We start from the raw sequence: 26840 nt of genomic DNA, 5'->3' as shown, positions 1-26840 counted from the left end.
CGTGGTACTGTTGCCAGCTGGGGTTAAACCACAACAGTTATAGGTCTGCATTCAGTCATAGGTCTGATAAAGGGTTGAATGCTCATAAATAAATTGATTATGAAAGTAAACAGTGACATCAGTTACTGGCAATTATTCTGGGAAATTACAATTACATAGAATATTGAGAATATCATGGTTTACTTGATGCAGAAATGCCTCAGAAGTGTGTTTGAACATACTCCCAAACATTCAAACAACAGGACTAACAATTTCCTTTCCCAAGGGTTGATGACTATCAAAATGCTATTGCAGTAAAGATGACTGTTTACTCATATTTGATTATGAGATACCATCATCCTTTAGAAATTCATAACTTTGTGGGGGTTTCTGTATTTAATTTTAATGTTACAGTTATTTTTAAAATTTGGAAATAAAAAATTAAACTGTGACTCAATTTGCAACCAAAATTAAATTGAAGTCAATCATTCTTTATCTAGCATGTTTTACATATTTTGTCTACAAAGCCCTATAAAACTAAATATTGTGACGTATTTACCTATAAATAATTCACAATGCAATCACATATTTCCAAGAACATATTTATTGGTAATGATCTGACTATTTTGTTTTAAATAATTATGAATTCCATCTACCTTTCCTTCTCTACAACATATTTGTGTTGACCACAGTTAAGATTTAAAATTAAAAGTGAATAATAACATAAGAAGTAGGGTCACAGACGTGTCTATGTAAGGTATCAGAGGATCCATCTGAGTTTTACTGTCATGTTCCAGTTTTAACTTGCCCATTAACCATTCTGGGCATTTGCAAGGGGAGGGCTAAGGCGCTCCTTTGTCCAAATAGTGGGTGCAGGCACACGTGTGGGCACTGCTCCAGCAGCCAGTCACTTAGCTTGCTGTCCCTTGGACAGAGCCCTGCTCTGCTTCTCCAGGGCTGGATGCTTTGCAGTGCACAAGGACCTGCCTTTAAAAGTGACCTAGCCAGAGCTTATCAGAGGTTCTTCCATCATCTTTGCTGCTGCCAATCAGTATTCCCCAGTGCATGAGTCATAGTAAGTATAAATAACGTAATAATATTGATGCAAGAATTAGTGTAGCTCTGAACAAAATAATTAATAAAAAGATCTATAAGGTGAGTAGGCTTGGTTACTGCTTTTCAGACAGATTTTTCCCCCTAACCATAAAAACAAAACCTTGAGAGACCCAAACCAGTGTCCCAGAGTATCTTTTTCAAATAAGAAAAACTGTGCCAAGACCAAACAGCTGCTTCAATATGTAGGATGCTGGTACTGTGATGTAGGTAGAGACCTCTCTAAAAGGTTGAGGTTTTCTGTACCAGCTACATTAGTGGCATGCTTAATGCTAACCTTTCAGGAAATATATTGGTATAAAATCTGTGATTATGTTATCTCTCTTAGATCTGTGAGGGTTGCTGTTAACTCGGCAAAAGTAGGACGTCCTTCAGGTTTCTGGAAAGAAAAGCAGAGGATAAACTTGTGTTAGCAGATTGATTGATTACAGTACCAGACTTCAGAAATTAGATATAAGTACATATGAGATACCACTTAAAAATTATATTTCATTTTATTAATACAGAAGAAAAGATCCAGTTTGTCATTTTAGAGGAAAAAAAAAACCAAAAATCTGTTATTCATGACACCAGCACACCAGCAGCATAAGCACAGACACTTGTAAAAAATTCCTGAAATTTCTTTATATTTATTTTAATTATGGATGAGAATTCCTATGGAATTTCTCCCTGCAGTAGGTCTATGGATAACCCTACCTGTCAGGAAAACATAGTACTCAGGAATGCTTCGTGTGCTTTTGAAAAAGGATCGTCACTGCTGTATAGTTTGAAGTGCTGCAGCTCAGTATGGAACAAACTCCTGTCTGGTGGCAGAGAGGAAAGAGAACTTCTTCCCCATGATCTCTCTGCTGGCTGGCACCCCAAGGGATGTTTGCAGTAAGCAGGCAAGCTGGATGCAATTTAGATTTCCATCTTTTAAGCTTTTTGGTTTGGTTTTTTTTGGTTTTTTTTTGTTTTTGTTTTTGTTTGGGTTTTCTTTGTTTGGTTGGTTGTTTTTTTTTAACTCAGGATTTTGAAATTTTATTCAGATAGTAAGGTGGGAGATAAAGGAGACAGTGGTAGCAAGAAGATTGTTCAGCTACTCACTGTGTATGCCTGCACATTTACATGAAAAAATTGCACACAAAGCTCTTCCAAAAGGACTTTTAACCTAAAATAAAGATTCATTTCTTCTAGAGACTAGAGAAGGAGAGCCCTTAAGGGATTAATCAGATGGAGAAGTTGATGAAATCAGTGTTTTGTTACCAATACAGGAAATAATAGGTGCTGGACAAATGGTGAAAGAACATGAAGTACTAAATCAGCTTGGAGAGGGTGAAAGAGGTGCAGCCTAGGAGCTGTACTGATGTACAGAGATACTGATATACATTCCAAAAAGGAGTTTCAAAATCTACATTTAATGGGCATATCCACTTGGTATATGAATGTGTTATCATTCAGAGCAGATCTAGAGAAAGCCATGTGTGATACAAAGGCACAAAAAGGTATCACATTGGACCCAGCAGAGAAACATGAGAACAGTGGCATATTCCAGCCCAGGGATGGTCTAGGCCTATATTGTACTGATATTGTGCTCTATGTTTCTTGGCTGCAACAGTCAAAAGAAGCAGAGGCTTGTAAACTTTGGTGTAATTTGTGAAAAACATAGTTGGAGATGCTGAGAATGCCACAGATGTGAAATAAGGATTTCATGCCTTGAGCTTTTAAGATTGCTTTTATATCCATGTTAAAAATTAAGAAAAAAGTAATACCTCAGGGAAAAAAAAAAGGTAACAAACCTCATGCCAGCAGCTGTACATGACTTTGTACACAGGAAGTGATGCCAAATGTGGTCGATAAAGTCGGTTACCCTGAGAAATCTCACGGACAACTTCAGCATTTGACTTGGTTTCAAAAGGCATTTTGCCTTCTGTGAAAACTTCCCACATCAGTACACCTAGAAGTGAACCAAAATAGGTTTAGGACAAAACAGAAGATGCCAAACACACAAGCTTTTAACAAAAAAACACTCCTGATTCTTCTGTGTGTTGAAAAATGAATGAAAATACAGGCAGCCTGAGCTGAATGAAGGATACAACCCAAACAATTTTCAACTAATATAATTCTAATATATATAATATATATATTATATATAAAATATATATATATTATATATATTATATATATAATATATATATAAATAGCTCTCTTTTAAGTCAGCTAAGGTAAAGGTCCATGAAACTCAGATGAATATGTTTGGCTAATGAGGACTCATCAGAAATGCACATTTCAGTCAAAATCTACTTTTTAGGTGCAGAACCTTCCAAATGAAATATCCATTTGTCCAATATAAGCAAACTTAGAAAAATGGAAAGGATTGAAGCTTAAGATAGGTAGCATGGGTAAAAATTTACACTTTCCTAAATCACATCAGTAGTTTTAGGGAAGCTGCTTCAATATGTAGGATATATTTCAATATGTACTTCACCTAATCAACTCACCAAATGACCAGACATCTGATTTGCTGCTATATTTTTTGAAATGAAAGACTTCAGGAGATGACCATTTGATTGGAAACTTGGCACCTGAAGAACTGATATATTCATCATCAATGACATATCTGAAGAATAAATGGAAACCACATATATTTGAATGAGTGACATTTCCACAAATGGCTTAGAATGCCAGAAAAATAGTGTCAATTTGGAAACAACAAAATTATATCACTATTTTAGTATAAAATACACACACACACACACACACACACACACACAAAAAAAACAAACCCAAAAAAAAACAACAACAACAAAAAAACAACACATAGGAAGCTATGCACTTAAAGACATTTCTGTTTAAATGAATTATTTGGATTATTCGTCAGAAATATGTCAGAAGAAAACATTTTGATATGAGCATAAGACTGACAGCATGGTTATTATTGTCATCTTTTGGGTGTATATTAATGCGACACATCACTTCATCATGGGCAGGAAAATCAGCAGCAATAAATAATTAGTCTTTTTTTAAAAGGATCCACCTTTTCAACTGCTTGTTCTACCCAAATAAGACTCTTGCTGTCCATCTTCACAGATGCCATATCAGGGACATTGTTACCAAAGCAACACACAAAGAAATGTTCATCACATTTGAGGCAACAATTCTTGTAGGTGCACTAAAGTAATTGTTTTTCCTCAAGTTTATAGGAGCTGACCTCCCAGATAAAATGAAACTATGTGCCTAATGCAGGCATTCATAGGGCAACACTTTAAATGATTACTAGGCTGACCCCAACATACTTACAAACTCTGGGCTCATTTTCCAAGTATTAATGTTCCTGAGCAAACCACAGATGTGCAGTACACATTTATTCTCAGGAAAGCATAAAGGTGATTTTTTTAAAGCACCTTTTAAAGGAGGTCATATTGAAATAAATAATCTTTTTGCCTCACTTTCTCATTTTGGTGCCCACACAGAAACATGGGAAGCTATTGAATAAGAAACATATGAAATAGCAGTACAAAATAACCTATAGTAGCAGTTGTGTGAGCTCCGAATAATTAGGTTGTGCTCCCATCATTTCTCCACAGCCTCCCCAGGAGAGTGAGTCCTAGAGCCACACCACTGATCTCCACTTTGTGGCCACAGTGAGCCATTCAGGTCCATTATTCTTAGGCTGGACCCTGGCAGTCACCTTGGTCTTACTCTATTTTCTGATCCATTAGGATAAGTCTAGAGCCCTGATACTGACCTTTTGGGGAGCAGTATAACCACGGTACAGGATAGCCCTTTGAAGAACAAGTCCTTAGCTACAAACTGCTAGGGTGTTGTAAGCCTGAGGTTAGAAATAGGAGGCAAAACTGAAGGAGCATGGCTGTGCTGACCTAACGACTCGCAGCCGCAAGGTAAGTGTCACCACAACCTTCTGCTCAGAGCCACTGACTGTCTTACAAGCTCATCTGCCTCCTGAGTGAGCTGATTCAGTCTGCTAACCCATGGAAAAACCAGCCAGTAAAACACAGACGTGGAGAGCTTTGTGCTGGGCACGCAAGAGGAAAGAAGAAAGAAGAAAGAAGACATCTCCTTTGGGTAGCATTCAGTCATTTGGCCAGCTGAGCTGTGTCCTCTGAGGAAAGTCTGTGAGGCTAGAGCTATGTTTCTCAGGCTGGTGCCTGTCAGAGTTGAGAGTGCTCTCTTTGCTCACTTCGGCAGGTTCTATCACTCAGCAGGAAAACCACTTCCCTGCTAGAGCAGCACGTACCACACTCCCCACCCACATGGTCCTCCCGGCATCCTGCCTCACGCACTCAGCTACCGCTGCCTCCAGAGCTCAGCACCAGCTCCCAGTTCTGTCTCTAGCCACTTTCTGACCTCCATCCTGCTCAGGAAAGTTGGGGAACTTCTTTTTGTGGTGTTACATTTTAGTTAAATAGTATGCTCTGTCTCACCCCTCGAAAATGTACGGTTTATTCCAAGCCTGTAATTCTCCCCTGCAGTATCATGTGTCTGTATCATTGGCCCAATCTCGTTCCGCGCCCACTTTGAATCTCGCTGTTAAGTGTGCCGGGGGGACGGGGCTCTCTCTCTTGGCCCTGCTCTCCCTAGCTTCTCCCTCTCTCCCCCTCCTTCCCCCTTCCCCTCACCCCCCCAAAACCATGCTGCCCCCCGGGGGTAGGACCCCCAATAAACCCTCATCTCATGAGCACCCTCAGAAGCCGTGTGGAGTCTCCTTGCCTGCCTGCTGCTACCAGCCAACTCACAGCTTAGGGGGCCCCCCGGGGACACCCCCGAGGGTCCCCCCAAATGCACCACAACATTCTTTCTTCAAGCTTCTGGCTGCCCTGTGCACTCTGGGCACTTCTCTGCCCATAAACACCTCTGAAGTTTACCTGGCACTTTGTTTACCTATCTTGCACTCAGCAAGAGCAAGAGGAGGACACAACATCCAGTTCATGGTACAGTGGTTAAACATCATTACAATTTTCATCAGGATTCAAAAATTACCTACAGTGGGATTGCCCAAACCAGTGAAGCAAGCAGTGAGGTTAACTAAAACTCATGCTGCAGCTGTCTGAGAATAGGCGCTCACAAAACTTTTCTCAACGGCCTCGTACCTTGCCATGCCAAAGTCAGATACTTTAACAACGTGCTCCACATCGACTAAACAGTTTCTTGCAGCCTGGGGAAAATGGGAGAAACACATCTGAAATCTGTGCTAAAGAATTTTAAGAGATTATATTTGCTTCAGCTCATGCTGTTTATATCTGAAAGGAGATTAGTGTATTGGTCAAAAATATTAGTGAATTTTTATATTAGTGAATTTTTGACTCTGAGTCAGTGAACATATTTCACTACTGTGTAGTTACACATACATAGCACGTAGCAACTTAAATGCCTGTAGTATGAGTTGCAATATGTTTACATATTCTTGAACAGTGAAAGGCTTTTAGGCTGCAGAGTCTAATGATCCAACCAGATATTTTCCTGAACATCAACACTAGGGACAATTAGTGTAAATTTTTAAATTTGTTTTGTGATGTTTTCATTACAGAAATCAGGAACCTCCTGGTAATTTTCAAGATTTTACGTTTCTTCATGCAACTAGGTAGGAGAGGAGGAAGATTTCCTCTCTACATCCAAATGTGAGCATTGAAAAAGTATCAAGGAATAAAGAAATAAACTTCTTTCCTCTAATTCCCTGCCTATGGACAGAAAAGCCACTCATATAGCCCAGCATTAATGAATGGCTGTAGGGAGCAAAAAAAATATAGATAGAAAAATATTTCAATTTTTTAAAATTCTCATTGTTGCTGACCCTTTGTAATGCTGTGATTTTGGTTGTGTTCTAATCACTTTTGTATTGAGATGTCCTAATAACAGATAGTTCCATGTCAATATCCTAATTTTCTCTGACCTCTCAAGGGATTTTTCCAATGGAAAAACTTCTCTCAAGTAGTTTTTTGAGCTGTCCACGGGCAAAAAAACAGCTGAAAAGTTTGGGTTTGCCTTATTAGATCCTGCAGGGCTGAAGTCTTACAGGATAATGTCCCATTAAATACAACAGCACATTGTTTACTGCAAATATTTTATGAGAACCTCAGAAAACCTGTTGTACTTACCAAATCACGGTGAATAAAGCTATTTCTTTCCAGATATTCCATCCCTTCACAAACATCCTGGCACATGCTCAGGAGAATGTCTCTGCTGAGCTTCCCCCGCCTTTGCCGAAGGTAATTGAGCAGGCAACCATTTTCCATGAATTCAGTCACAACGTAGAGAGGTTTGTGATGTGTGCACACTCCATAAAGCTGGACCAGCTTTGGGTGGGAAAGTTTCCTGTTTAAAACCACATTTTAGACAGGCTAATATTTGTTCTTGGCAGGTAACTAAACCTTTGATTCTCATGATGGTTTTGAAAAATATTTTCACTACTTGATAAACAGTATCCTATTCAGGTGTCTTCAGAGTTCTCCCAATGCTTACATTTCTCTCTACAACTTCCTCCAAAAAGTTCACTCTGTGAAGTCATAGTTGTTCATTAGTTATATAAATGCAGTGAATGCAAAGCTTGATTTGGAGGCAAAATGGAAAGGTCTAGTTACACTTGGCTTTCAGACAGGGGCCTTGACCCTGCAAGGGTTCATCTCTTCTGGGCTTTGCCAAGACCTCATGGATGCTTCCCTAATTTGCAAAATTTGCAGGTATGGTAGTACAGTTTCTTAAAAGCTTTACTTGGATAGAAGCTCTGCCAGTGTTCCTAGAGATACTGAGTTATGGATTAAAGAATAGTTGTAGGAGCACATTTACATTTTACCAGAACATTTATTCCCCATTGAGCTCCACAGTACAAAACAAGGCACACTCTAAAGAAAGAGTCTGGGCATAGGAAGCATCTGCATCAGCTTGGTTCAGACCTTTATGCCAGCCTTTCTGTCCCACACATCCACCATTCCCATCAAACTGCTTTGTTTGTTTGAAATGGAATTAGGTTATATTTATCTCTTGGTAAACTGACATAATAGCTTTTGTACTTACATCATCAGTTTGGCCTCCTCTATGAAATCATCTTCAGACATTGCACCTTCATTGATTGTTTTGATGGCAACCTTGATAGTCTCTTTCCATTTACCAAGATATACAACTCCAAACTGCCCACGCCCAAGTTCTTTCAGTAACAGCAGTTCAGATGGGTTTAATCCCCACTCCTCTGCAAAAGGAACCCAATATGTCAGGAGAGTCAGGCCGGCTTTCCTGAGCCATGCTCCAGGAGACGCCTTGCTGATGGCAGTTAATGAACACTGCAAAGCATTGCACTTGCTCATCAGCTATAGCATGAGTTTTAAATATCTGAAAATCTTCACTGGCTCATATATGTTTAAATATAAATGCTATTTTACAGCTTAAAGAATGTGATTAGTAATTTTGCTTAATGTAGTAATGTCTGAGGCTTAAAGATAAGGCAAGTGTTTAGCTTTGATTACACATGAGAACTTTTTTGGCACTATGATATGTGATATTTTTATCTTCAAACCAGTTCCAGATGGATAGTATAGGTACAGAAATAGTCACTGGCTACCTGTGTTGTAATAACTACAATAGTTCAACCCTTCAGAAATATTAAGATTGAGATTAATGGAAACATGAAAGATACTGTTTTGGAGGTTCCTGCTGTACAATAGATGGTATGAGATTCCTGACCTACTACATAAGATCCCATTCTTATTTCTAAAACTTGCAGGACTAACAAAGAAAATCTTCTCCATAAATAGTATTAATTTCAGGTTTCAGTTTTGGTTTCCTAAGCATTTACATAAATCAAATAGCCTTTCAAAAGCTATTCAATGTCTATTTGCGTCTTTGGTTTGCTTAGAAAAGTCCAAATAGCTCTGAATGCACTGGTGGTTGTAACAGAAGCACAACAGTCACTGCACAGAAGCAGCTGAGTCAGGTGTCTCATTTGGTACTGACACCTTACTCTGTTTATGTGTTTATTATTACCAAGGAATTTCACAGATACAACTTAATTATTAAGCTGGGTGAATACGAGCTAAATTCTTGCCTCGGCAGACAGAAAAATCTCCTTCAAAAGAAGATGAAAAATTTACCATAACTCAATCCTGCGGTTTCTGGTGAAGTACATCCATCTGATCTGACTGGATGTCGGAGACGTGTGATAAGACCTGTAGAGGACAAAGCCGCAATATTCTGCTGACAAATTACTTCATTTTAAAATACACTATATCATACCTCTTCTCAAACAAAACTACTTGGAATCTGATGTAAATTTCTTATTTCTTGAAGTTACAGTTTGCTCAGATAAAACACTACAGTGAGAAGAAATGGAGAAAGACTATTTAACAAGGCTCTGACTACAAAAGCACTTCTACTTTCATAAAGCCAACAGTAATACTCTTGCTTTTTTGTACCATGTTAGTGATCTTAAATGAACTCTAAAATACTGTATCACCAACCTAAGCAGGGTCTGCCAGCATGACTTCCAGGTTTGAAATATTTTTGTGCCTGTCATTTATTTTCTTTGCATTCATAAGCCAACAGTACTAGTGAATACATCCTTCACCAAGGGCTCCCTGAGTTCATTGATTCTTCCAACTATTACTTTTAGGGCCAATTCTGCTACAAATGCTTCCTACAATTCTCCTCCCTCCAGCAAAAGGCTCTGTCCATTCCTGTATCTTCCTCTCTAGTGCAAGGGATCTCTGTGTGTTTTCCCATCTTCCCTCATTCAGAATAAAAGCATTTTATATTGTATTAAAATGATGGGCAGAACCAAGGTGAAGGATATTTTGCATGCTAAAAATTATAAAAATCTGCCATCAGCCTACAGTTAGAGGTGTCTAACCCTGGTAAGCTGAAAGCTGGTGTTAGAGAGTCCTTGTGTTCCCTAATTCTGCCCTTGATTGTTTGTGGTATGGGTTGGTGGGTTTTTTTTTTCAAAATCAGCAAAATGCTGGCTACTGATGCACAGCATAGCTCCTGTTTTTATTAGATTGCATGCATGCAGGTCCGTGTCACGGACAAAGAAAGAATTATGATCAAATTTCACCCAAGTCCCATTCAGTCAAATGTGAACCAAGAGAATACAAAGCAGGCTTTTATCTTTGCTAAACTCATTTAATACATGTAGACAATTTTGGTAGCTTCACTTCCCCCACGGTATATGCACACAACTGCTATGACTTTGGCAGAAAGAATCAAGGCATATTTGAATGCATTAGCAATAGAAACACTTGTGTCTCTTTTTGTAAGGAAAGTATTAGAAAAAAATGTAAAACCATTATCAGCTCACGTACATTACCTGCAGCATTGTGCTGATGATACTCGATGAGTTCAGGAACGGATGAAAAGAGATAGTTTTCTGCTACATAATATTGTCCTGAGTGATTTTGTTTAATTTGATAGTGTAGAATATCTCCATTATGACTTCTGAAATCAAGAAAGCATTATAAATTTCAGTTTTTAATTTTATAAAAATAATTTATACTATAAATCTGCTTAAATTTCACTATGGAAACAGAAAAATCTGAAAACTTGGGACACAGTTCTCAGCTTAAAACGGTTGTGTGTAGCAATGGCTACTGTTTCAGGAGAAAAAAAAAAGATTCCTTGACTGGCTCTTTCTCCCATCCTTGACTGGCTCTTTCTCCCAACTTTGGGAGATAGTTGCACAACGTCTTTTGTTGCCCAAGTATTTTTTACCCCTGTATCATTGCATTCATAAGAAATAGCCACAGTGTTTAAGAAGTGCTCCTCCTCACTTAACATTTATTTGAATATAACCTCTTGAAATTAAAATGTTATGAATTACCGGCATTTTCTCCCAAAAACTTAAACACATACTCATGTATATAATGAGATTAAATTTTCAGTTCTACTTCTTCAAAGAGTCTTCACTGGAGCTTTTATTTGACACCTTTGCTTTTCTGTATTTCTTCGCATTATCTGTCTTTTTTGCTTTCTGTATATTTTGCTGTCTGCTTATCCCTGCTTTCTGTGACACTCAAAATTAAGCAGTTAAGTTTGCATTTCAGGCTGGTGGTTGCTGAAAGTTAGTACTCTAAATTGTGGACACGTGGTCACAACAAGCAGAGATCAGAATACAGAAACATTATACAGTCTGCATTACTGAGTCATTGTCAGAAACACTACTGAGCCTACAGAAATTGTGAGCCTGTCCCCAGCACAGGGATGGTGGAGAGGGCTGGCCCCAGGTTTCCAAGGAGGGAATGGAGGGAGGGAGGAAGAGGGTGGAGGTAACAGCAATGCCTTTGCTGCCCTCACCTCTAGCTTGCTGTAAGAGGGAGAGAAGAAAAGCACACACCGTTGATACAGGGAGATGTAGAAGGGCTGATGAAGAGGGTATAAGACAGCTTGAAATAGGTTAAGTCAGCACTGTAGGTGATTGCTACTGATACAAGCAAGTGTGAGTCCTGTGACTGTTGTCTGGCAGGAGTAAGACTGCACAGTAGGGGTGAGGTGATTTTAGGAGACAAACAGGTGAAGTTTGAGGACAGCAGAGTCTGGGATGGATTTACAGTGCATAGAGCCTGTGGAGAAAGGAAACAGTTTGGTGCAGTGGCCAAAGTCTGTGGCACCATTTCCACAGCAGATCATTTGAGAATTTCAGTGAGTGCAGGTAATCTTGTCTTGCCAGGACGTTTGCACACTGTCTCCTAGATCCACTGCCCACCACGATCTTTTCTGCACACAGGGTGATTAACTCTGCATGAACAGCATCCCAGTGTTCCCTGCTCTTGTGCACTGCATGTCCAACCTACCCAATTATTCTGAGGAGTCTGGAGGAAGCTTTTCCATCACCACTTGACCCAGACCCTAACCATTCAGAGGCACTCACCCCTTAGCCCGCGAATACACGGACAGCGTAAGAAGACCCTGTCGGCTTGAATCTCTGACAACAAACACACCTTCTTTGGGCTGAAAAGAAATGCAAGTAGAGTTATTTATGCCTTTGAGCTTCAGTAATGCTCCCTTGAGACAGCACTTGCAGTTGATTACCAAATTCTGGGGAATACCTATGACTATTTGGGAGGCTGATAAAGAAGTGGAGAACAGGAATGGATAGCCACGTACATGGCAGAGCTAAATAAACCAAGAGAAAATAATAAGTGCCAGGCAACTTTTTAGAGATAAGTAATTTAGCTGAATTATACTCTTCAGTGTGAAGTAGTGAAAATGCTTTGATTTACTAAAAAATCAAATTGTACATATCACGAGAAAAAAAAAATCCAGTTAAAACAATTCTGTCTGACATGTTCTTCCTTGGTCTTTCTTGTCCCGGGCCCGAGCAAAGACCCAATGAGTTTGACTGAATTAGGCATTTTGGTAACTGACAGGGGGTAGAATGCAATGTGGATTGTTTGCTCTGTATTTAAGGAAGACTCAGTTGTTTGTTAAGTTCTGCAAAACTCAGAACTAATTAACTTACTACATGGATTTCAGTTTTCAATGTCTAACGTAACAGACAAGCACAGTAAGCCATGTAATTTTATTTATCTGGCATGGAAAATCTACATATAATTTGCTGGGGCTACAACTTAAAGCTTTGTGAAGTCTGGATAGTCTGCACTTTATACTTACACCAGAAAGCCTTTTCATTTTAAGGTAAAAATCTTAAAATGTACTTTCTCTCTTACAGAATACCAAACAGATTTTGATTTGACTGTGATAATGCTCTTGATGCCTCTACTGATAGATATTTTTCAGTACTGTTAGCTCTATGTGTAAGCTGAGTTACCTTCTGGCGCAAAAGTTCTGCCTGGCTTCTGTTTATGTTTCTGCAGTACCACCTGCAACAGGAGATAATCTATCCTTAATTTCAGCCAGTAAAAATGAATGTTTGCTTTGTTTCACTGTTTAGTAGCTGCATTATTTCAAGTAAAAAACATGTTTAGAACTATCATTGTATATGAACATGTCTTAATTTGGAATGATTTTATTAGACCTTTTTTTTTAGAACTTTTTGGCCCCAATTTACTGTGACTAAATATTAGCTCAAATAAAAGAAACCCCAGGAAAAAAAAAAAAAGTTATGCCAAACTGTGATAAAATTTACAGTCCTGGATGATGCGTCAACCCTCTCTTTTCTACAATTTTTCTGAATTTTAATCTTCTCTCCAGTAATTTAAATTTATAGTAATTGGAAATAGCTACATGATCACAATAGGCAAAGATCAGACCTACAGAAACATGATGCATTGGGTCCACAGAAACAGGAAAAATCTGGATTCTGACACTATGATTCATGCACATGAATGTTAAATCATTTTAAGAGTAATGATTTGGAACAAAAATATAAGGCTTTTGATAAACATGTTCACGTCTAATAAAAAATTGAAGGATCAAACATTAAAATGTATCTCTGCAATCCATTTTCAGAAATTAAAGCACAATTACAATTTTCAAAGGTACTTACTTGTATATTTCTAAATTGCTTTTCTTGTTCTCAGTTACATAGTTTCTGGGAATTAGACCTTCATTCCTAAACAACATATTGGAGATAATATTATAGTATGGTATAAAAAATTAGTAGGATTATGATATTCATTATCCTTTTGTGGAATTACAAAGGTTCCTTATACTAGGGGCTATGTTGCTAGATACTGAATTCCAGCATTAGAACCGAATGAAAATTTGAGTCCTTTCATCCCAGGCACAACCTTTTTGTCCCATGACTGTGGATGGCTACTCAAATGAAAAAGCCAGATGGTATAGGCTAAGATTTAGAAAAAAAAAATATTTTTCTTCTGAACCAGAAGCCACCATCCTTATTTCTGGCCTATACAAACCACCGGTATCAAGAAATACAAGATGTGTGCTTGCTTGTATATACAAAATAGTTGTCAGTATACTTTTGCTGAAAACATGAGTTGAGAAAAAGCATTTAAAATATTTAAAGGAGAAATCTGAAGGGAAAAGAGGTGATTATAATATAACATACAATCATTCCCAACACCACAGTACAGGATACACTGAAGAAATGCAAAGGAGAAAGGGGAGCAACACAAAACAAACATAAGTGAGAAAAGGATCCTAATTGAAGTTATCTAGTTCTCTAAAATTTTGGTATTTTGGTAAGAGGTTATGTTTGGGTATTTTGGGTAAGAGATTATGTTTCAGGTATGTCTTCATAATCTCTATGGTTTCATAAAGTTTTTACACTTACATGCTCCATTGTAAAGCACTTGAAATATGGAAAGCTGGATTTGCACATGGCTCAGAGCCCCGTGATTTACATGGTCTTCAAACACCCTTATGTTACTCAGGAGCTTACTGAGTGTAGGGCTTAACTCTGAATTCCCAACAAATTCTAGATTCCCTGTCCATTTCTGGGGAGCCAAACCCTGCGGAAAGTCTGCCCAGTCAATCTGTGTGCCTCATATATAGTTGAACACTTTCAAGCCTGTTTCTAAATAGTCTCATAAATCTCATTCTATCTGCCCACTTTTGCACAGGTTGCTTTAGGCTTTTTTCTTTCTGTGTAGGGAGATAGAAACAGATGCCCTCTCTCTTACCCATGTCGGTCTCTTGCCTTCCACCAGAGGGGATCATACTGTTCAAGGATAATGTATTCTTCTGATTTCTTAAGAGGTAAATCTAAAGGCCCTCTAGCAAAGAAGTCATAGAGTGCAATAACTCTGGGTTTGTTCGTGTAGTCTTCGAAGGCCTCAGGAGGCAGAGGAGGTAATGGCTTGTCCTTAAACTGTAATTGTCTCTTGTGCTGCTGAAAAACCAAAGTATTTTTCATAACTGGTCTTTTCGTTCTACTATAGATTGCTTAGTTACCATTACTCTGTAATTTTTATGCAACAAAGAACTTTATATGCTCAAGAGCTAGTTACCCCTGCTTATTCTGGTACTGAGCCACTGTATGTCAAATCACCTCAATTCCCTCTTTTCACCTGCCAAAATGTTACTTACCCTGCACTTCCAAATAGATTCATAGGAAACGTCCGGTTGTGAGGCAGAGTACTGGGTCGCCAGGACAGCATCAGGGTCCAGGTTCACTTTTGTTCTCATTTCTCTGATTTTGAAAAACATGAAGCATTTGTGTGAATGCATATCTGTAAACGTCAACATAAAAATATCCATGGCCATCCATGCCTTCCTTCATTAGGGATATGCAGAGTACAGTGTCTTTAAACTTCCACACATTTGCTCTTCTACTGCAAATGCAGGGATTTTAAGAAGTCCTTTATGTGTAGATATTTAATTACTGAAAAGCTGAAGCATTTCACATACCTTTCTTGCACTGAGCAGCAGCAGCAGCAGAAAACAGATTGGATGGTGTGATCTGTGAACAAGAACATTTTCCATATTTTCAGTGTTCCTGTTTGTTTGTTCACAAAACTTACAGAATTAAGAACTATCCTATGTGCTTACATCCACTCTTAGCTCTGTCTTGCTGTGAGATATCTAGCAAATCATTATAGCTGAATTTGCAGCCACCAAAACCAGCAGATCTTTTCTACCACAGTCTCACAATGTTTTGGCAATTATGAGGCTATATGTATGAGCTAAATCAGCTCACTAATTCAGCAAAAATACAAAATAAAAAAAGTTACATTATCAGCCAAACTCATACTGATTTGACTGATTACACCACCCTGCACAAGCTCTACCTAGTGCAATGAAGGGAATGAGAATCTTGTCAGGGACAGGAGGTAGAGAACTGTTCCCTTCAGCATTGACATAATTTTTAGATTATTCAAGCCAAATACAAAACCACACTTGCATGACAAGATTTTCTTGATTTTGAGGTTTATTAAAGGAGCCACACTATATTAACTTCTTTGAATTAATACTGACTTTCCTGTTTCTGTTGCAGTCATTAATATAATAAATGCACTAGCCTAGGTTTGAAGTGCGGAGACAGTATGTGCTTTACATTTGCGAGTCAAGGGGCTAATAATCATTGTTTATAATTGTTTCTAAAATCCAAAATACATTGGATACATCATCACAGACATCAAAAATTTAGAGAGAAACCAATCTATTGTGTATGTGCAGCACAGAGGATATGATATTAAATGTGTTGGAAGGCATTAAGATTTGAATGAAGTAAATAAACGGTTGACACTTGGTCCACTCCTACCCAGGCTGAGATGTATTTTCCCCAGTTTGTGTTCCCAGAGCAGTTTAAGCTAAGCTGCAGCAGTTATGGTCCTGTATTCTTTCCCCCTCCACCTCATCTCATCTCAAACTAGGCAAGACAGGATGCTAAAAGGGCAGGTAATCCCCTTCTTCTGGGCCAGTTCCCTGAAGTGTGTCACCCCCATGCATCACCACTGGACAGGTGGGAGTGAAGCAGCAGCACCTGCAGGACAGGCTCAAGTTCTAAGGTGCAATGTACAGTCTTTTAAGAAGCATGAGAGTCAGGGATGGAGAGACAAGGTTCTCCTGATATTCAGCAGCACTAACACAAAATATACTTTGTATCCCACTATAATGTGTCGTATTTTTCTCTGCCACGGAGTTTGCAAAGAGTTGGCAAAGAGGCCTCAGATTTTTAGTTGAAATAGACTTGCCAAGGTCTCAGAAGTTTGCTGCTTTGTATTTCATGTGGTATTTCTTTGTGCAGTCCCACCAGTTCCTTACCCACATTATTTGTTTTGTGCTAATGGCACTTTTGCATTGTTGATCCTAATGACCTAATCCAGGCTGGAATAAATAGGATGTCCCTTCTGGTGTCCTGTGAGACTTTTTGCCACTGCCCATTACCAACTGAAAGCCAAATGTGCTAAGAGTATGAATCTTAGCATTCAAACCATTAAGTAACCTTACCACATTATGAAAATGCAATTATTTTCCCTATGAAGATACATAACATAGCAAATCTTGTGCTAATAAAAGAAGTGAGAATGTTGGATGTCTGTATGATAAGACCAAATCTAGTTCTTAGTTGCCTCATAAGTGGTTTATTTAGACTGTCTTAAGTCATGGTGAAGTTTCCCTTAGACTGTTGAATCCTGTGAAGAATCTATTGTGCGGGAAATGGATGAGCCAACAGTAATCAGAAGATACTATCAATTGTTTGATAAAAGTTTCCAGTGACAGCTGTGAAAAATGCAGCAATTAAAAATACCCAAGCCAGCTGACAGCAACAATTCTCTTCAAAGAAGCCAAACTAAAAAGATATTGTTAATGAAGTTTATTTGCGGTGTAATTGTCCAGTGTACATTGAATTGTCCCTTGGCTATTTAAACCTGCCTCATAAATAGTGAACACTGCGGGTGGAAAAATGCTTGGGTTTCTTTTATTTCAGCCAATGACATGAAGTTTAATGAATATAAAACTATATCTATAAAGTATGTTGTTATTTGCAAATAGGAACATGATATTTGAAAACCTGTTTCTTCTCATTGAACCATCTAGTCTAATTAAATACATTATTTCTCATCAGTTTATTTGCTCTCCATATAAAACATTTACAAGAAATAGTTAGAAACAGCACTGCAGACTTTCTCTGTAACACTAGAATAATCTTCTAATTAGATTTTAAAGATTTGGCTGTTAGCATGAAAACAAGGGGTTTAGACAGATGCTATGGATGTGTATTTCTGTCTTGTTTTCTTTATGAGCCCAGTAATTTGAGTATATTTGGAGTGTAAGGTCAGGAATCCTTTTTGCTTTCAGTGAAACTCAGACTTGTTTTGTTAATGGACGATTGTTATGTCTGACCCCCTCCTTTTACTATGCTAAAAGCTATTACTAATAAATGACTGTATGTGACATTTTAAAAAACACCCTAAGCATCTATGATATTGAATATTTATCCTCTTGTCCTGTCCATAAAACCACAGAAAATGTATAGGTTGAAGCTGTAATCACGATGTTTCTTCCTAGGACATGTGCTTCATTTGGTGAGCAATTTTTCCAAGGATGGACTGTGTAACGTAATAAAGATGACAAAATAGGAGATGATAAATTCTGCAGACTGTAAATTAAGGCTCAGATTAGACTAAGACCATGGATCAGACAAGACCACACTGAACTGAATAGCAGGATCTGGAGGAGTAGCACAAACTTTGCACAGTTCTGCCAAAGTTTAGTTGTCCTCATTCACTCCTTTGGAGTATTTTAAATGTGAAATCACAGCCTATCAATCTAGCAGATATCATCTTAAAGCAGATAATTTCCAGTTCTTTGAGAATTAATTTGTATTTATACATCTTTTCTCAGCAACCTCAGTCACTTCTGAAATTCTTGTATCCCTGCATTACTCCTAGAGTATTTGCAGAATTAACTCAGTAGGAATTAGTACAAGTGTAAATTAATGCAGTGCAAACTGTACATTTCTGTTTGGAAATTTGCCAAGGCTGCTAGGAAACATTATCAAAGCCCATAGAAAAAAGCCTTCAGCTCTGCAGAGCTAAGTCCTGCTTTAGTTAAATTGACTTAAGGCTGGAAGCTTTGACCTGATGGCTTGGAATTTCAGGTCTCAAGCAAAGACTCATGTACTGATCTATGTGTTTTACATCCTCCCTGGTCATTGGTAAGCTTCCTGAACTACACTTTTCCCTCCCAATTAAATTTATATTTATTAAGTTCATAACTTAATAACTGCTCAAACTGTGATGTTGTTTCAGAAAGACTTGGCCAACACTACAGATGGGAAAAGCTTTGATACTCAGAGTGAATAATTTGATTTAACTTGCTCTTCTCATGGCCAAGGAAGATGCTGACACTGAGGGCTGCACAGCAGTGTGTGCTGTCACGCAGAAGAAGATGGCATTTCCTGCCTGACACTTCTCACCCCACATGTCTTGTGCTCTTCCTTCCTTTCTCTTTACTCAACACCCATCAGAAAAACTAAGAAAGAATTAGAATACTTAAACTCCTGTATTTTAATTTTTTTTAAAGGCTATCATTTAAAATACAAATTAATTGCAAATAGATTCTTAGAATTTACTAATTTAAATATTTATTCTTGATTATCCCTTCTGCTATATCACTGAAATCAGTGGAACTATTCTATCTGATTTCCTATGATTTTTCACCAAGGACATTTTCCTAAGCAAGACACTGGATTTGTCAAGGAATTTTAGAGTCACATATTAGCTAGCCTTGATCCCCTGATCCCTAACTCAAGTAACCACAATGAAGAGTTCATAAATTAAAGATTAGTAACTGATGGTATCACTGAGAGTTGTGCTTCAGCAAGGAAATCACATTTTGGATTCCATATTTGGAAGAGAACAGAGAGACCAGTTACATTTGCCATGTTATGAATTAGAGACTGCTTGGACATGACACAGGAAAGAAATACAGGCTAAGAGGAAGGAATATTCCATAACTTTCAACAGTAAATTAATTTTGAAGTTTGTTAAAATAAAGTACTTATGGAGCTACCATTAATTTTAGATTCCACTTCTCTGTTTCCTACCTAACCAAAGAGCTTCCCATAAATTAAAAAAAAACAAAGTGATCAAATCTTGCTTCCTTTAAATCCATACCAAGGAAGAGTTCTCCAGCACCCACAGCCCCATTAAATCTTTCAGCTCACATTCCCTTGAGTTCTATCAAAACACATGCTATGCAAACACATTGCTTTCATCCTCAGGGTACGTCGTGATGGAACAACTAAATTCAGTAGTTTAAAACCTAAGTTTAAATTAAACAAGAAGAGTATTTGAGGTGTTGAATCTAGAACTTGCCGTCTTCCTTCTTCAATTTTATAGAGAATTTTTCATTTCTTCAATTTTTGATGAAAGCTTGCCACCTTAGACAAAGTTATTTAACACAGGAACAAACATAGTGCATTTCACTGCTAATGTCTTTTTCTTTCTGGAAATTAGTAGTTTAGGAGGAAGACACTTGTTTATAAAGCAGTGTTACATTATCTCCCTGATGACAGGCAAGCAAATATGATTCCCAACACTAGCACAGAGCCATGACTGTGCTGTACATCAGACTTATTAGGATGCTCCATTTCAAAACAAGAAATAACCATGGCACGAGAAGCATGTAGCTAAAGTAAAAACATTAGGAAACTAGTGTTGAAACTAATCTGACAAATACTCAGCCTAAAAATGTGCAGCTGACATTTTGATAACCAACTTTTGAGTCCTCAAAATAAATTTATCTGTGCACAACAGAGCAGAGGAGATGTCAGAGGAAGAAGAAGGAGATGGGTCAGCTGTCAGGAACAACCATTTGTTTAAGCAGCTTAAAGAGAGTCCCATCAGAACAGAAAGGTAGAGTGTAAACACATCGTGGCCTGATACAAGTCCCACAACACCCAGAGTACACTTTGGGCTGATATTATCATAGTGTATAATGTATATTTGCAATTTCACACATTTATATGCAGTCTGCCCTCTCATCCTCAGTTGTTACTCACTATAAATGGCAGCTTTAGGAAAGTAACATCAAAGACAAAAGCAACAAGTTAGAAATGAATTATCATTTCTATTTTATGATTTTACTATTTCACCGTTTTCTTCGCTTAAGTTTCTTTCTGAACTGATTCTTTCTGAATCAGTTTCCCAAAGCACTACTAACACTGAAGACACTCTAGATCATGTCTAAGGTTTGCACTCTTCTACCATTTTTTGCTAGAGGCTCTTGCTTTTGCAATGGAGCAGAAGGTTAACTGTGTTCAACATGACAAACTGAGCTTCACCTATCAAACCCAGACCTTTGCTGTAACACAGCGTGCCTCCTGGTCTGATCTGTCAGCTTTCAACATTACTACAAAAAAATCAATAACCTGGTAGAAAGCCACAGTATAGTTTACTTCTAAAATCACTTTAAAATACAAGCTTTCAGCTTTAGGTGTGTGCAAGATGAGGCTTCCTGTCTTTCCTGTGAGTTAACTCTACTCTGGAGGAAAGACAGGTTTAGTTCTACCAAACTCTCTATCCATGTCTATGTTCTACCAAACTCTCTATCCATGTCTATGCAGCTCACAAGTTTAAGAACAGTATGTGGAAATATCTCCCTATCTATATGTAAAATTAGTTGCTTTGCTAAATCCGTCGTACAATGGATTAATATTTGCATGTTAATTTTGAAAGTCAAGACAAGCAGTCTTAACACAGATCCCCTTAGCAGTGCAAGAGAAAGCAGATTCATCTTTTTATGGCAATATTTAAATACTTCATTTGCTCAGTACACTGCTGTTGCACAAAACAAAACTACAAGATCAAAATATGCAGCCAAGTTTACTTACAGGTAGAAAGAATCATATCTGGTTATCCGTTTATATTAAAATGAAACTGCAAACCTCTCTTCATCAGCTGTGCCAGTAAAACAGCCCAAACTGAGCTCTTTGCTCTGATATGAAGCATGGTAAACCACAAATATTGCTTGACCACGCCTACTTACCTTTTATTTAAAAAAAAAAAAAGACCCAAACAGAGTAAAAGGAGAAAAAATTGTTTGCTTTCTAGTATCAAACATTTTATAGAAAAAAAAAGTTATTGAACTGTTATAGGTCTGTTAACTGTTATAACTATTAAACTTAGTAAGTCTAAGTATTTCTTTTAAAAAAAGTAAAAAAGCCACAGCAGATGTATATCACAGAATGGTTTTGTTCAAATGGACTTTTGACCCCAACATTTGATAGAATTCAGTTATAATAAAAAATGGGAGCAAGGGCTAAAGCTCCTTAAGGGTAAGTGAGCTCATCCAGAAGAAAGGATAGTGCAGCGTTTCAACCTGCCTTTGAAGACACCAGGAGAGTCAGCAACACAGCTGCCTTGAGAGGTGTTCTGATCCTTTCTAAAATTAGCCACCTAAGGCTACATTCAAGTAAAAGAAAACAATTCATCTAGAAACTGGGTGCCTCAGAGTTCCTGACATCCTAAGTATCAAGCCCAATACGAAGTAGGCAGAAATTATCTTCATGTTCTGGGAAGAGACAGGTGAAAGGATCAGATTCAAAGCACCCACCCACTGAGAAAACTGCTGCCAAAAGTTCACAGAGTAAGGATGTCTTTTATTATACAAATTAATGATAAATATTTAATTATTGCAAAGAAATAGGCTTAAGGTTCATTGCAAGCAATTAATCTTCTGATTTTCCTAAGCTTCATTTAGGTTTTAAGGGAAACATGACATGATGTGCTGTTGAAAGAGTTAGCAACACCATACTTTGGAGGATCTTAAGAGAATGTGGGGCTCAAAGGAGCAATTAGGGAAGGAAAGATGTGCTTGGCTTACCTTAAATGTTCCACATTGCTTTTCCCACTACTTTTTCTACTAGTAGAGTAGAAACCCCTAGATTTTCCCTTTCAACAATACTTGCTGTTGGTATTGATTGGAGAGTGGTTTTGGACTCAGCAATTTGACAGGTTGATTTGCATGGTTGGAATAATCTTCTGAGACTTTGCCATAAAGTAAAGAGGCATTTGAACCTTTTCTGGCAATCTGTAGCTTTTCAATAGAATAGCATGAGAAAAGGAAAGCAGTTCTTCCAAGAAAGAGGAGGCCTCCTTGTTTTGAATATAAAGGCAAACATTAAGCAAAGCAGAGTGGGAATCTAAACATCTCTAAAATTGATCACTGAAATACTCCGATGCCAGAATGATGGAATGTATTAAGTTAACTATGGTTACTCTTAATAATTTCATTGGAAATAAAATTCACCATACTTCTACCTGACTACTTGCAAAAAAAAACTTTTGGTGCAATCTATTTGCTATTATATGTGGCACAACAGCACAAGTAACAACAGAAAACAAAAACATTTAAGAGAGCTCCTCAGAAGGTGACTACAGTGAAACAGGAGTACAAATAGTCCTCATATGCACTGCTACAAAGTCAGGTTAACTGAAGTAGGCTTCAGTAAGATTGTGGAGATGCTAGCCTCCAGCAGAGGGGACAGGGCATGTAACTTCCAAGGAGAGATCAGGAAATGCTGAACATTTCATCATGGCCAAATCCATTTAAGTATGTATTCATTCTACCATATATATATATATATATATATATATGTATGTATGTATGTATATATATAAAGAGAGAAAGGATGTATATATACACACCGAAGTGTATATATCTATATATCCATATATATATACATGCACTAACATAAAGCCATATTCATGTGACTAATTAGTTTGACTTATGATGCATTGACAGTAAATTATAGGCTACAAATTAGTTGGTTCCAAACAATAGTTAACGTTGAGTTTATTTACACACACATGCAGTATGATATCTTCTGTTATGAACAGAAAAGTAAGATCATGGTATGTACAGACAACAGACAGAAACATGAGCCCTTCTTAAACACACTTGAGAATTTCTTTCATTTACAGCCCCCTGTAGCGAATTGTGTGTTTAAGTGAAGGAAGGACAAATTTGGCTTGAACATTTCAAGACAAACCCCCCCCACTTTATATAAATAAATGCATTCAATTTTTATATTTACAGTACATACAGCATATAAATTATTTTATAATTAATCCAAAACATGGTACTATGGTTCACTGACAGCCAGTTGTGCTGAATCTTGGACTTATTTTTCATTAGTAACATGAAGACTAAGCATGGGAGGTCTCTGCTAAACCAATGACTCCAGGCATATCATGGCTCATGAAGCACAGCTTTTAGAGTGTTATGCTAAACTGAGCTGGTAACAACTTACTGTGTACAAATGAAAGAGGTGCATTTTGTCTTCTTGCTAAACATTCATAATCCAAGAAAAAAAATGTTTCTGGAGAATCTCTGGAAACATTTCAGTGTCAGTAAAAAGCCATTTATAGACACCTTCCATTTTTAAGAATGCAAATCACTACTAATACTACTGCCCATGTAAAGAGAAACCCAAAAACGTGGATGTTGTAGACGTATGTGCTTGCCACACGTGGACTGTATGTACATGAACCCAACCCACTAAATATAAACAAGGTTCCTGGCCTCTGGCCACATTTTCTCCCTCCATAAAGAACTGAACTTTACAGCCATGCTGACTTTTCAGAGAAAATACAGAGATTACTAATATTGCTGAAGATACTGTGCTCATTTCCCAACATGGAAAACTCTCCTTGATCTGGAGTGCATCAGGTATTACAGGTTCCCCACATTGTTTGTTTAGCAGCACCCAACAGTTTACAGGATCAAGATCTTAAAAAGAAACTGTGAAGCCACATATCTCTGGGAAGTGCCTTATTTTCTCTGCTTGTGCTGCTGCTGCCTTTTTTCAAAAAGCATCTTCACCCTCTGCAATGTCAATGATTGCATGAAGCAACTCTTCAAAAGTCGGGCGCTCTTCTGGTTTCTAGAAATAAAACGCATGCACAGCTGTGATCAGAAATCAATAAAGTTGTGTTGATTTTGATAAATTGCTGGACATATCATCATTCTTTGGTGAGGAATTTAGCATTTCATTAGGTATTAAATGTAAAAATATTTCCTTGTCTGGATTTTGGGATGTGTCACTCAATCTCAGTAAGCAACGCCTTTTCTTTATGCTTTGCAAAAGGCATAAATAGGTGTTTCTGGACTACACTTTTTATATAATTCATTATTTTGCATAGTTTTACACATTTTTTTATTTTTCCTCCCCATCCCCACCCTTCCCCAATGAACTGCTCCAATCTTTCTTAATGCAAGTTGTTCATGCTCCTAAGAATTTTGGATGTCAATCTCTGATACCTCTTTTATATCAACTTATTCTCTGACTCTGAAATGAGAAATTATTTAATTTTGTTACTAAATGCCTTCACATACTTAATCTGACAGTTCATTTATTTCATAGAAATTTCTTCAATGTTTTATTTTATCAGAGCTCTAGTTCAGTTGCACGTGAATAGCTGAGAGACCTGGATGCACTCAGAACATTGCTCTAGAGAAGATAACTGCTGTTTCTAGATCAACCTTTATTTCAATTCAAAGACAAAAAAAATTTAAATATATATATATATATATATATATAAAATATTTACCTCCTGCCAGCACATCATCATCATTTCATACATCTGCTTACAGGCCAGTTTGGGCCGATACAAGCGATGTCCTTGGCTAACCATTGTTACCACTTCATAGTTAGAGCTTTTTTCAAATGGCATTTTTCCTTCTGTATATACTTCCCACATTAAAACACCTGGGAAAAAAAAAAAAGAAAATAACTAACTTCTTTAACATATGTGTTTATTTTGAGCCCTGGACTCAGGCTTTCTGATAGATAAATAGTTTGAGATCCATATTCTAGACACTTTTCACATGTGTCATCACTGAAAATGTGGTGTTCCAGTAGCATGGGTTTTAATTAATAACAGAACTAAATGTGTCTGTGGAACTTTATCACTAATAAAACCATAGCAAATGGTTTCTCTGAGCTTCTTCTCAGATGTCTGAATCCTTCTCAATAACTGGAGATTAACTGCTATAGATAAAATATAAAAAATACATTTCTTTTTCCATGCTTAATATCTTACCGAATGACCAGACATCTGACTTGCTGCTGAATCGGCTGTAATTAAAAACTTCTGGGGGGCACCATTTCACAGGAAATTTAGCCCCTGAAGAACTTGTGTATTGGTCATCAAGGACATACCTAAAAAAAAAACAAAAACAAAAACAAGCCAAAAAAAAAAAAAAGAAAGAAAAAAAAAAAAGAGAGAGACATGATATCCTTCTGTCAACGTCCAAACCTGCAAAGTTTCATTTAGCTTTGGATTGGAATATTAGAAGCTCATATTGCCACCTAATGGCCATGAGCGTTAGCATCACAAGATAAAAATATCTTTCCTGGGGCACTACTACAGTACGGCTTCAGCCACGACTCTGGTCATTTTTCATATTGCTTCAGAGTTCTTTCCTGTGATTTATTAGCTATACAACACATGTCTAGGCCTCCTGCAAGTTAAGCATTCTGTTTTTCACCAGCCAGTCTGAGTTCAGTTGACAGGGAACATAGAAACTCAGCAACACAGAGATGTGTCAGAAGTCAAACCACGGTGCTTTAACACCTTTCTTGGAAGAGCTGCTCCCACCACTGCCTCACCAACACATCACCCACGCAGGTGCTAACAAGGGCAGGAAATTAACCCCCCTCCAGATCTCAGCATCTCCCAGCCCTTCAGCTAGCACAACTCTGAACCATCTATCCCAAGAGAATCCCAAACTCACTGAACAGCCTCTTTCTAACATCTATTTACCAAAATACAGTTTAACTATTATCTTTGCAGCAGCTCTGCTCTCTGAAACAGAAGCTCTGTCTTTTTTAAAATGAGTAAGGAAATCAACACAGAACAAGTAAGCATTAAATGCACTAGAAAAGAAAAGGCAAAACAAAACCCATCAAAGGCTGTTTCATAGAGAGGTCAAAAAAGAACATTTTTGTATGCAGTTTTGCTTGGTCTGTGCTGCCTTTGGGCTAAGTACAAGGCTTAGGTGAATTTTTCCAAATCTCCGTAAATGCTTTTGCACACTTCCACGTACCTTGTCATTCCGAAATCCGAGACTTTGACCACTCCTGAGTCACTCACCAAGCAGTTTCTGGCAGCCTGCAGTGGGAATGGTTAGAGCTGGATGAAAACTTGGAGTCTCTTGCAGACAAATTACAGCAATCTAATCATGTCTTTGTATTCACTGCTTAGCAAGTTAAGCCATTTACCATGTTCAGTGGTGTATTCTCATTATAAAAAGAACATGTGCATCTCCTCTTGATAGTACCATTTTCACAACCACACTATTGTGTGAAAGATCACCAGGAAAAAAATTATCATCTCAAGGGATTAATGTGTGGTGAAAATGGCAACAATAGAGAAAGGAGATAGGCTATT

The 26840-nt window shown here is 37.7% G+C and overlaps 2 protein-coding genes across 4 annotated transcripts in view; both read right to left on the bottom strand.

Moving 5' to 3' along the window:
• Positions 1–599: 599 nt before the first annotated feature.
• TXK (TXK tyrosine kinase) lies at positions 600–21337 on the bottom strand. 3 transcript variants are annotated; one of them, XM_053975478.1, is made up of 15 exons: positions 21278–21337; positions 15346–15397; positions 15025–15127; positions 14619–14827; positions 13520–13585; positions 12842–12893; positions 11942–12021; positions 10385–10512; positions 9174–9248; positions 8104–8275; positions 7188–7404; positions 6183–6247; positions 3573–3691; positions 2871–3028; positions 600–1471 (listed from the first exon to the last, which is right to left on the bottom strand). In XM_053975478.1, exons 1-15 carry the CDS (start codon positions 21291–21293, stop codon positions 1403–1405), a joined length of 1581 nt encoding a protein of 526 aa, XP_053831453.1. In that variant the 5' UTR covers positions 21294–21337; the 3' UTR covers positions 600–1402. The 3 variants fall into 3 exon arrangements, with proteins under 3 accessions (XP_053831453.1, XP_053831454.1, XP_053831455.1); XM_053975479.1 differs by having other exon boundaries at positions 14619–14824; XM_053975480.1 differs by lacking the exons at positions 14619–14827; positions 21278–21337 and having other exon boundaries at positions 15346–15399.
• Positions 21338–23212: 1875 nt separating this feature from the next.
• TEC (tec protein tyrosine kinase) overlaps positions 23213–26840 on the bottom strand; it is a 43838-nt gene continuing 40210 nt past the window's right edge. The window contains exons 15-18 of the mRNA XM_053976474.1: positions 26497–26561; positions 25491–25609; positions 24999–25156; positions 23213–24331 (exon numbers count right to left, since the gene is read on the bottom strand). Coding sequence (XP_053832449.1) covers positions 24254–24331; positions 24999–25156; positions 25491–25609; positions 26497–26561 — 420 coding nt within the window. The 3' untranslated portion in view covers positions 23213–24253. The remainder of the gene's footprint in view (positions 24332–24998; positions 25157–25490; positions 25610–26496; positions 26562–26840) is intronic.

Source organism: Vidua macroura, chromosome 4, assembly GCF_024509145.1.
Source record: "Vidua macroura isolate BioBank_ID:100142 chromosome 4, ASM2450914v1, whole genome shotgun sequence".
Taxonomy (NCBI): domain Eukaryota; kingdom Metazoa; phylum Chordata; class Aves; order Passeriformes; family Viduidae; genus Vidua; species Vidua macroura.
This window is presented reverse-complemented; position numbering and strand designations above follow the sequence as displayed.

What these genes read in the sequence shown, in the direction of transcription:
- TXK (XM_053975478.1), bottom strand. An exon ending in CAGAACTTTTGCGCCAGAAG is followed by an intron (nt 12,022 to 12,841) that starts GTAACTCAGCTT and finishes ATTTCTTTTCAG; the next exon opens with CCCAAAGAAGGTGTGTTTGT. An exon ending in GAGGAGGCCAAACTGATGAT is followed by an intron (nt 7,405 to 8,103) that starts GTAAGTACAAAA and finishes GGTTTTAAACAG; the next exon opens with GAAACTTTCCCACCCAAAGC.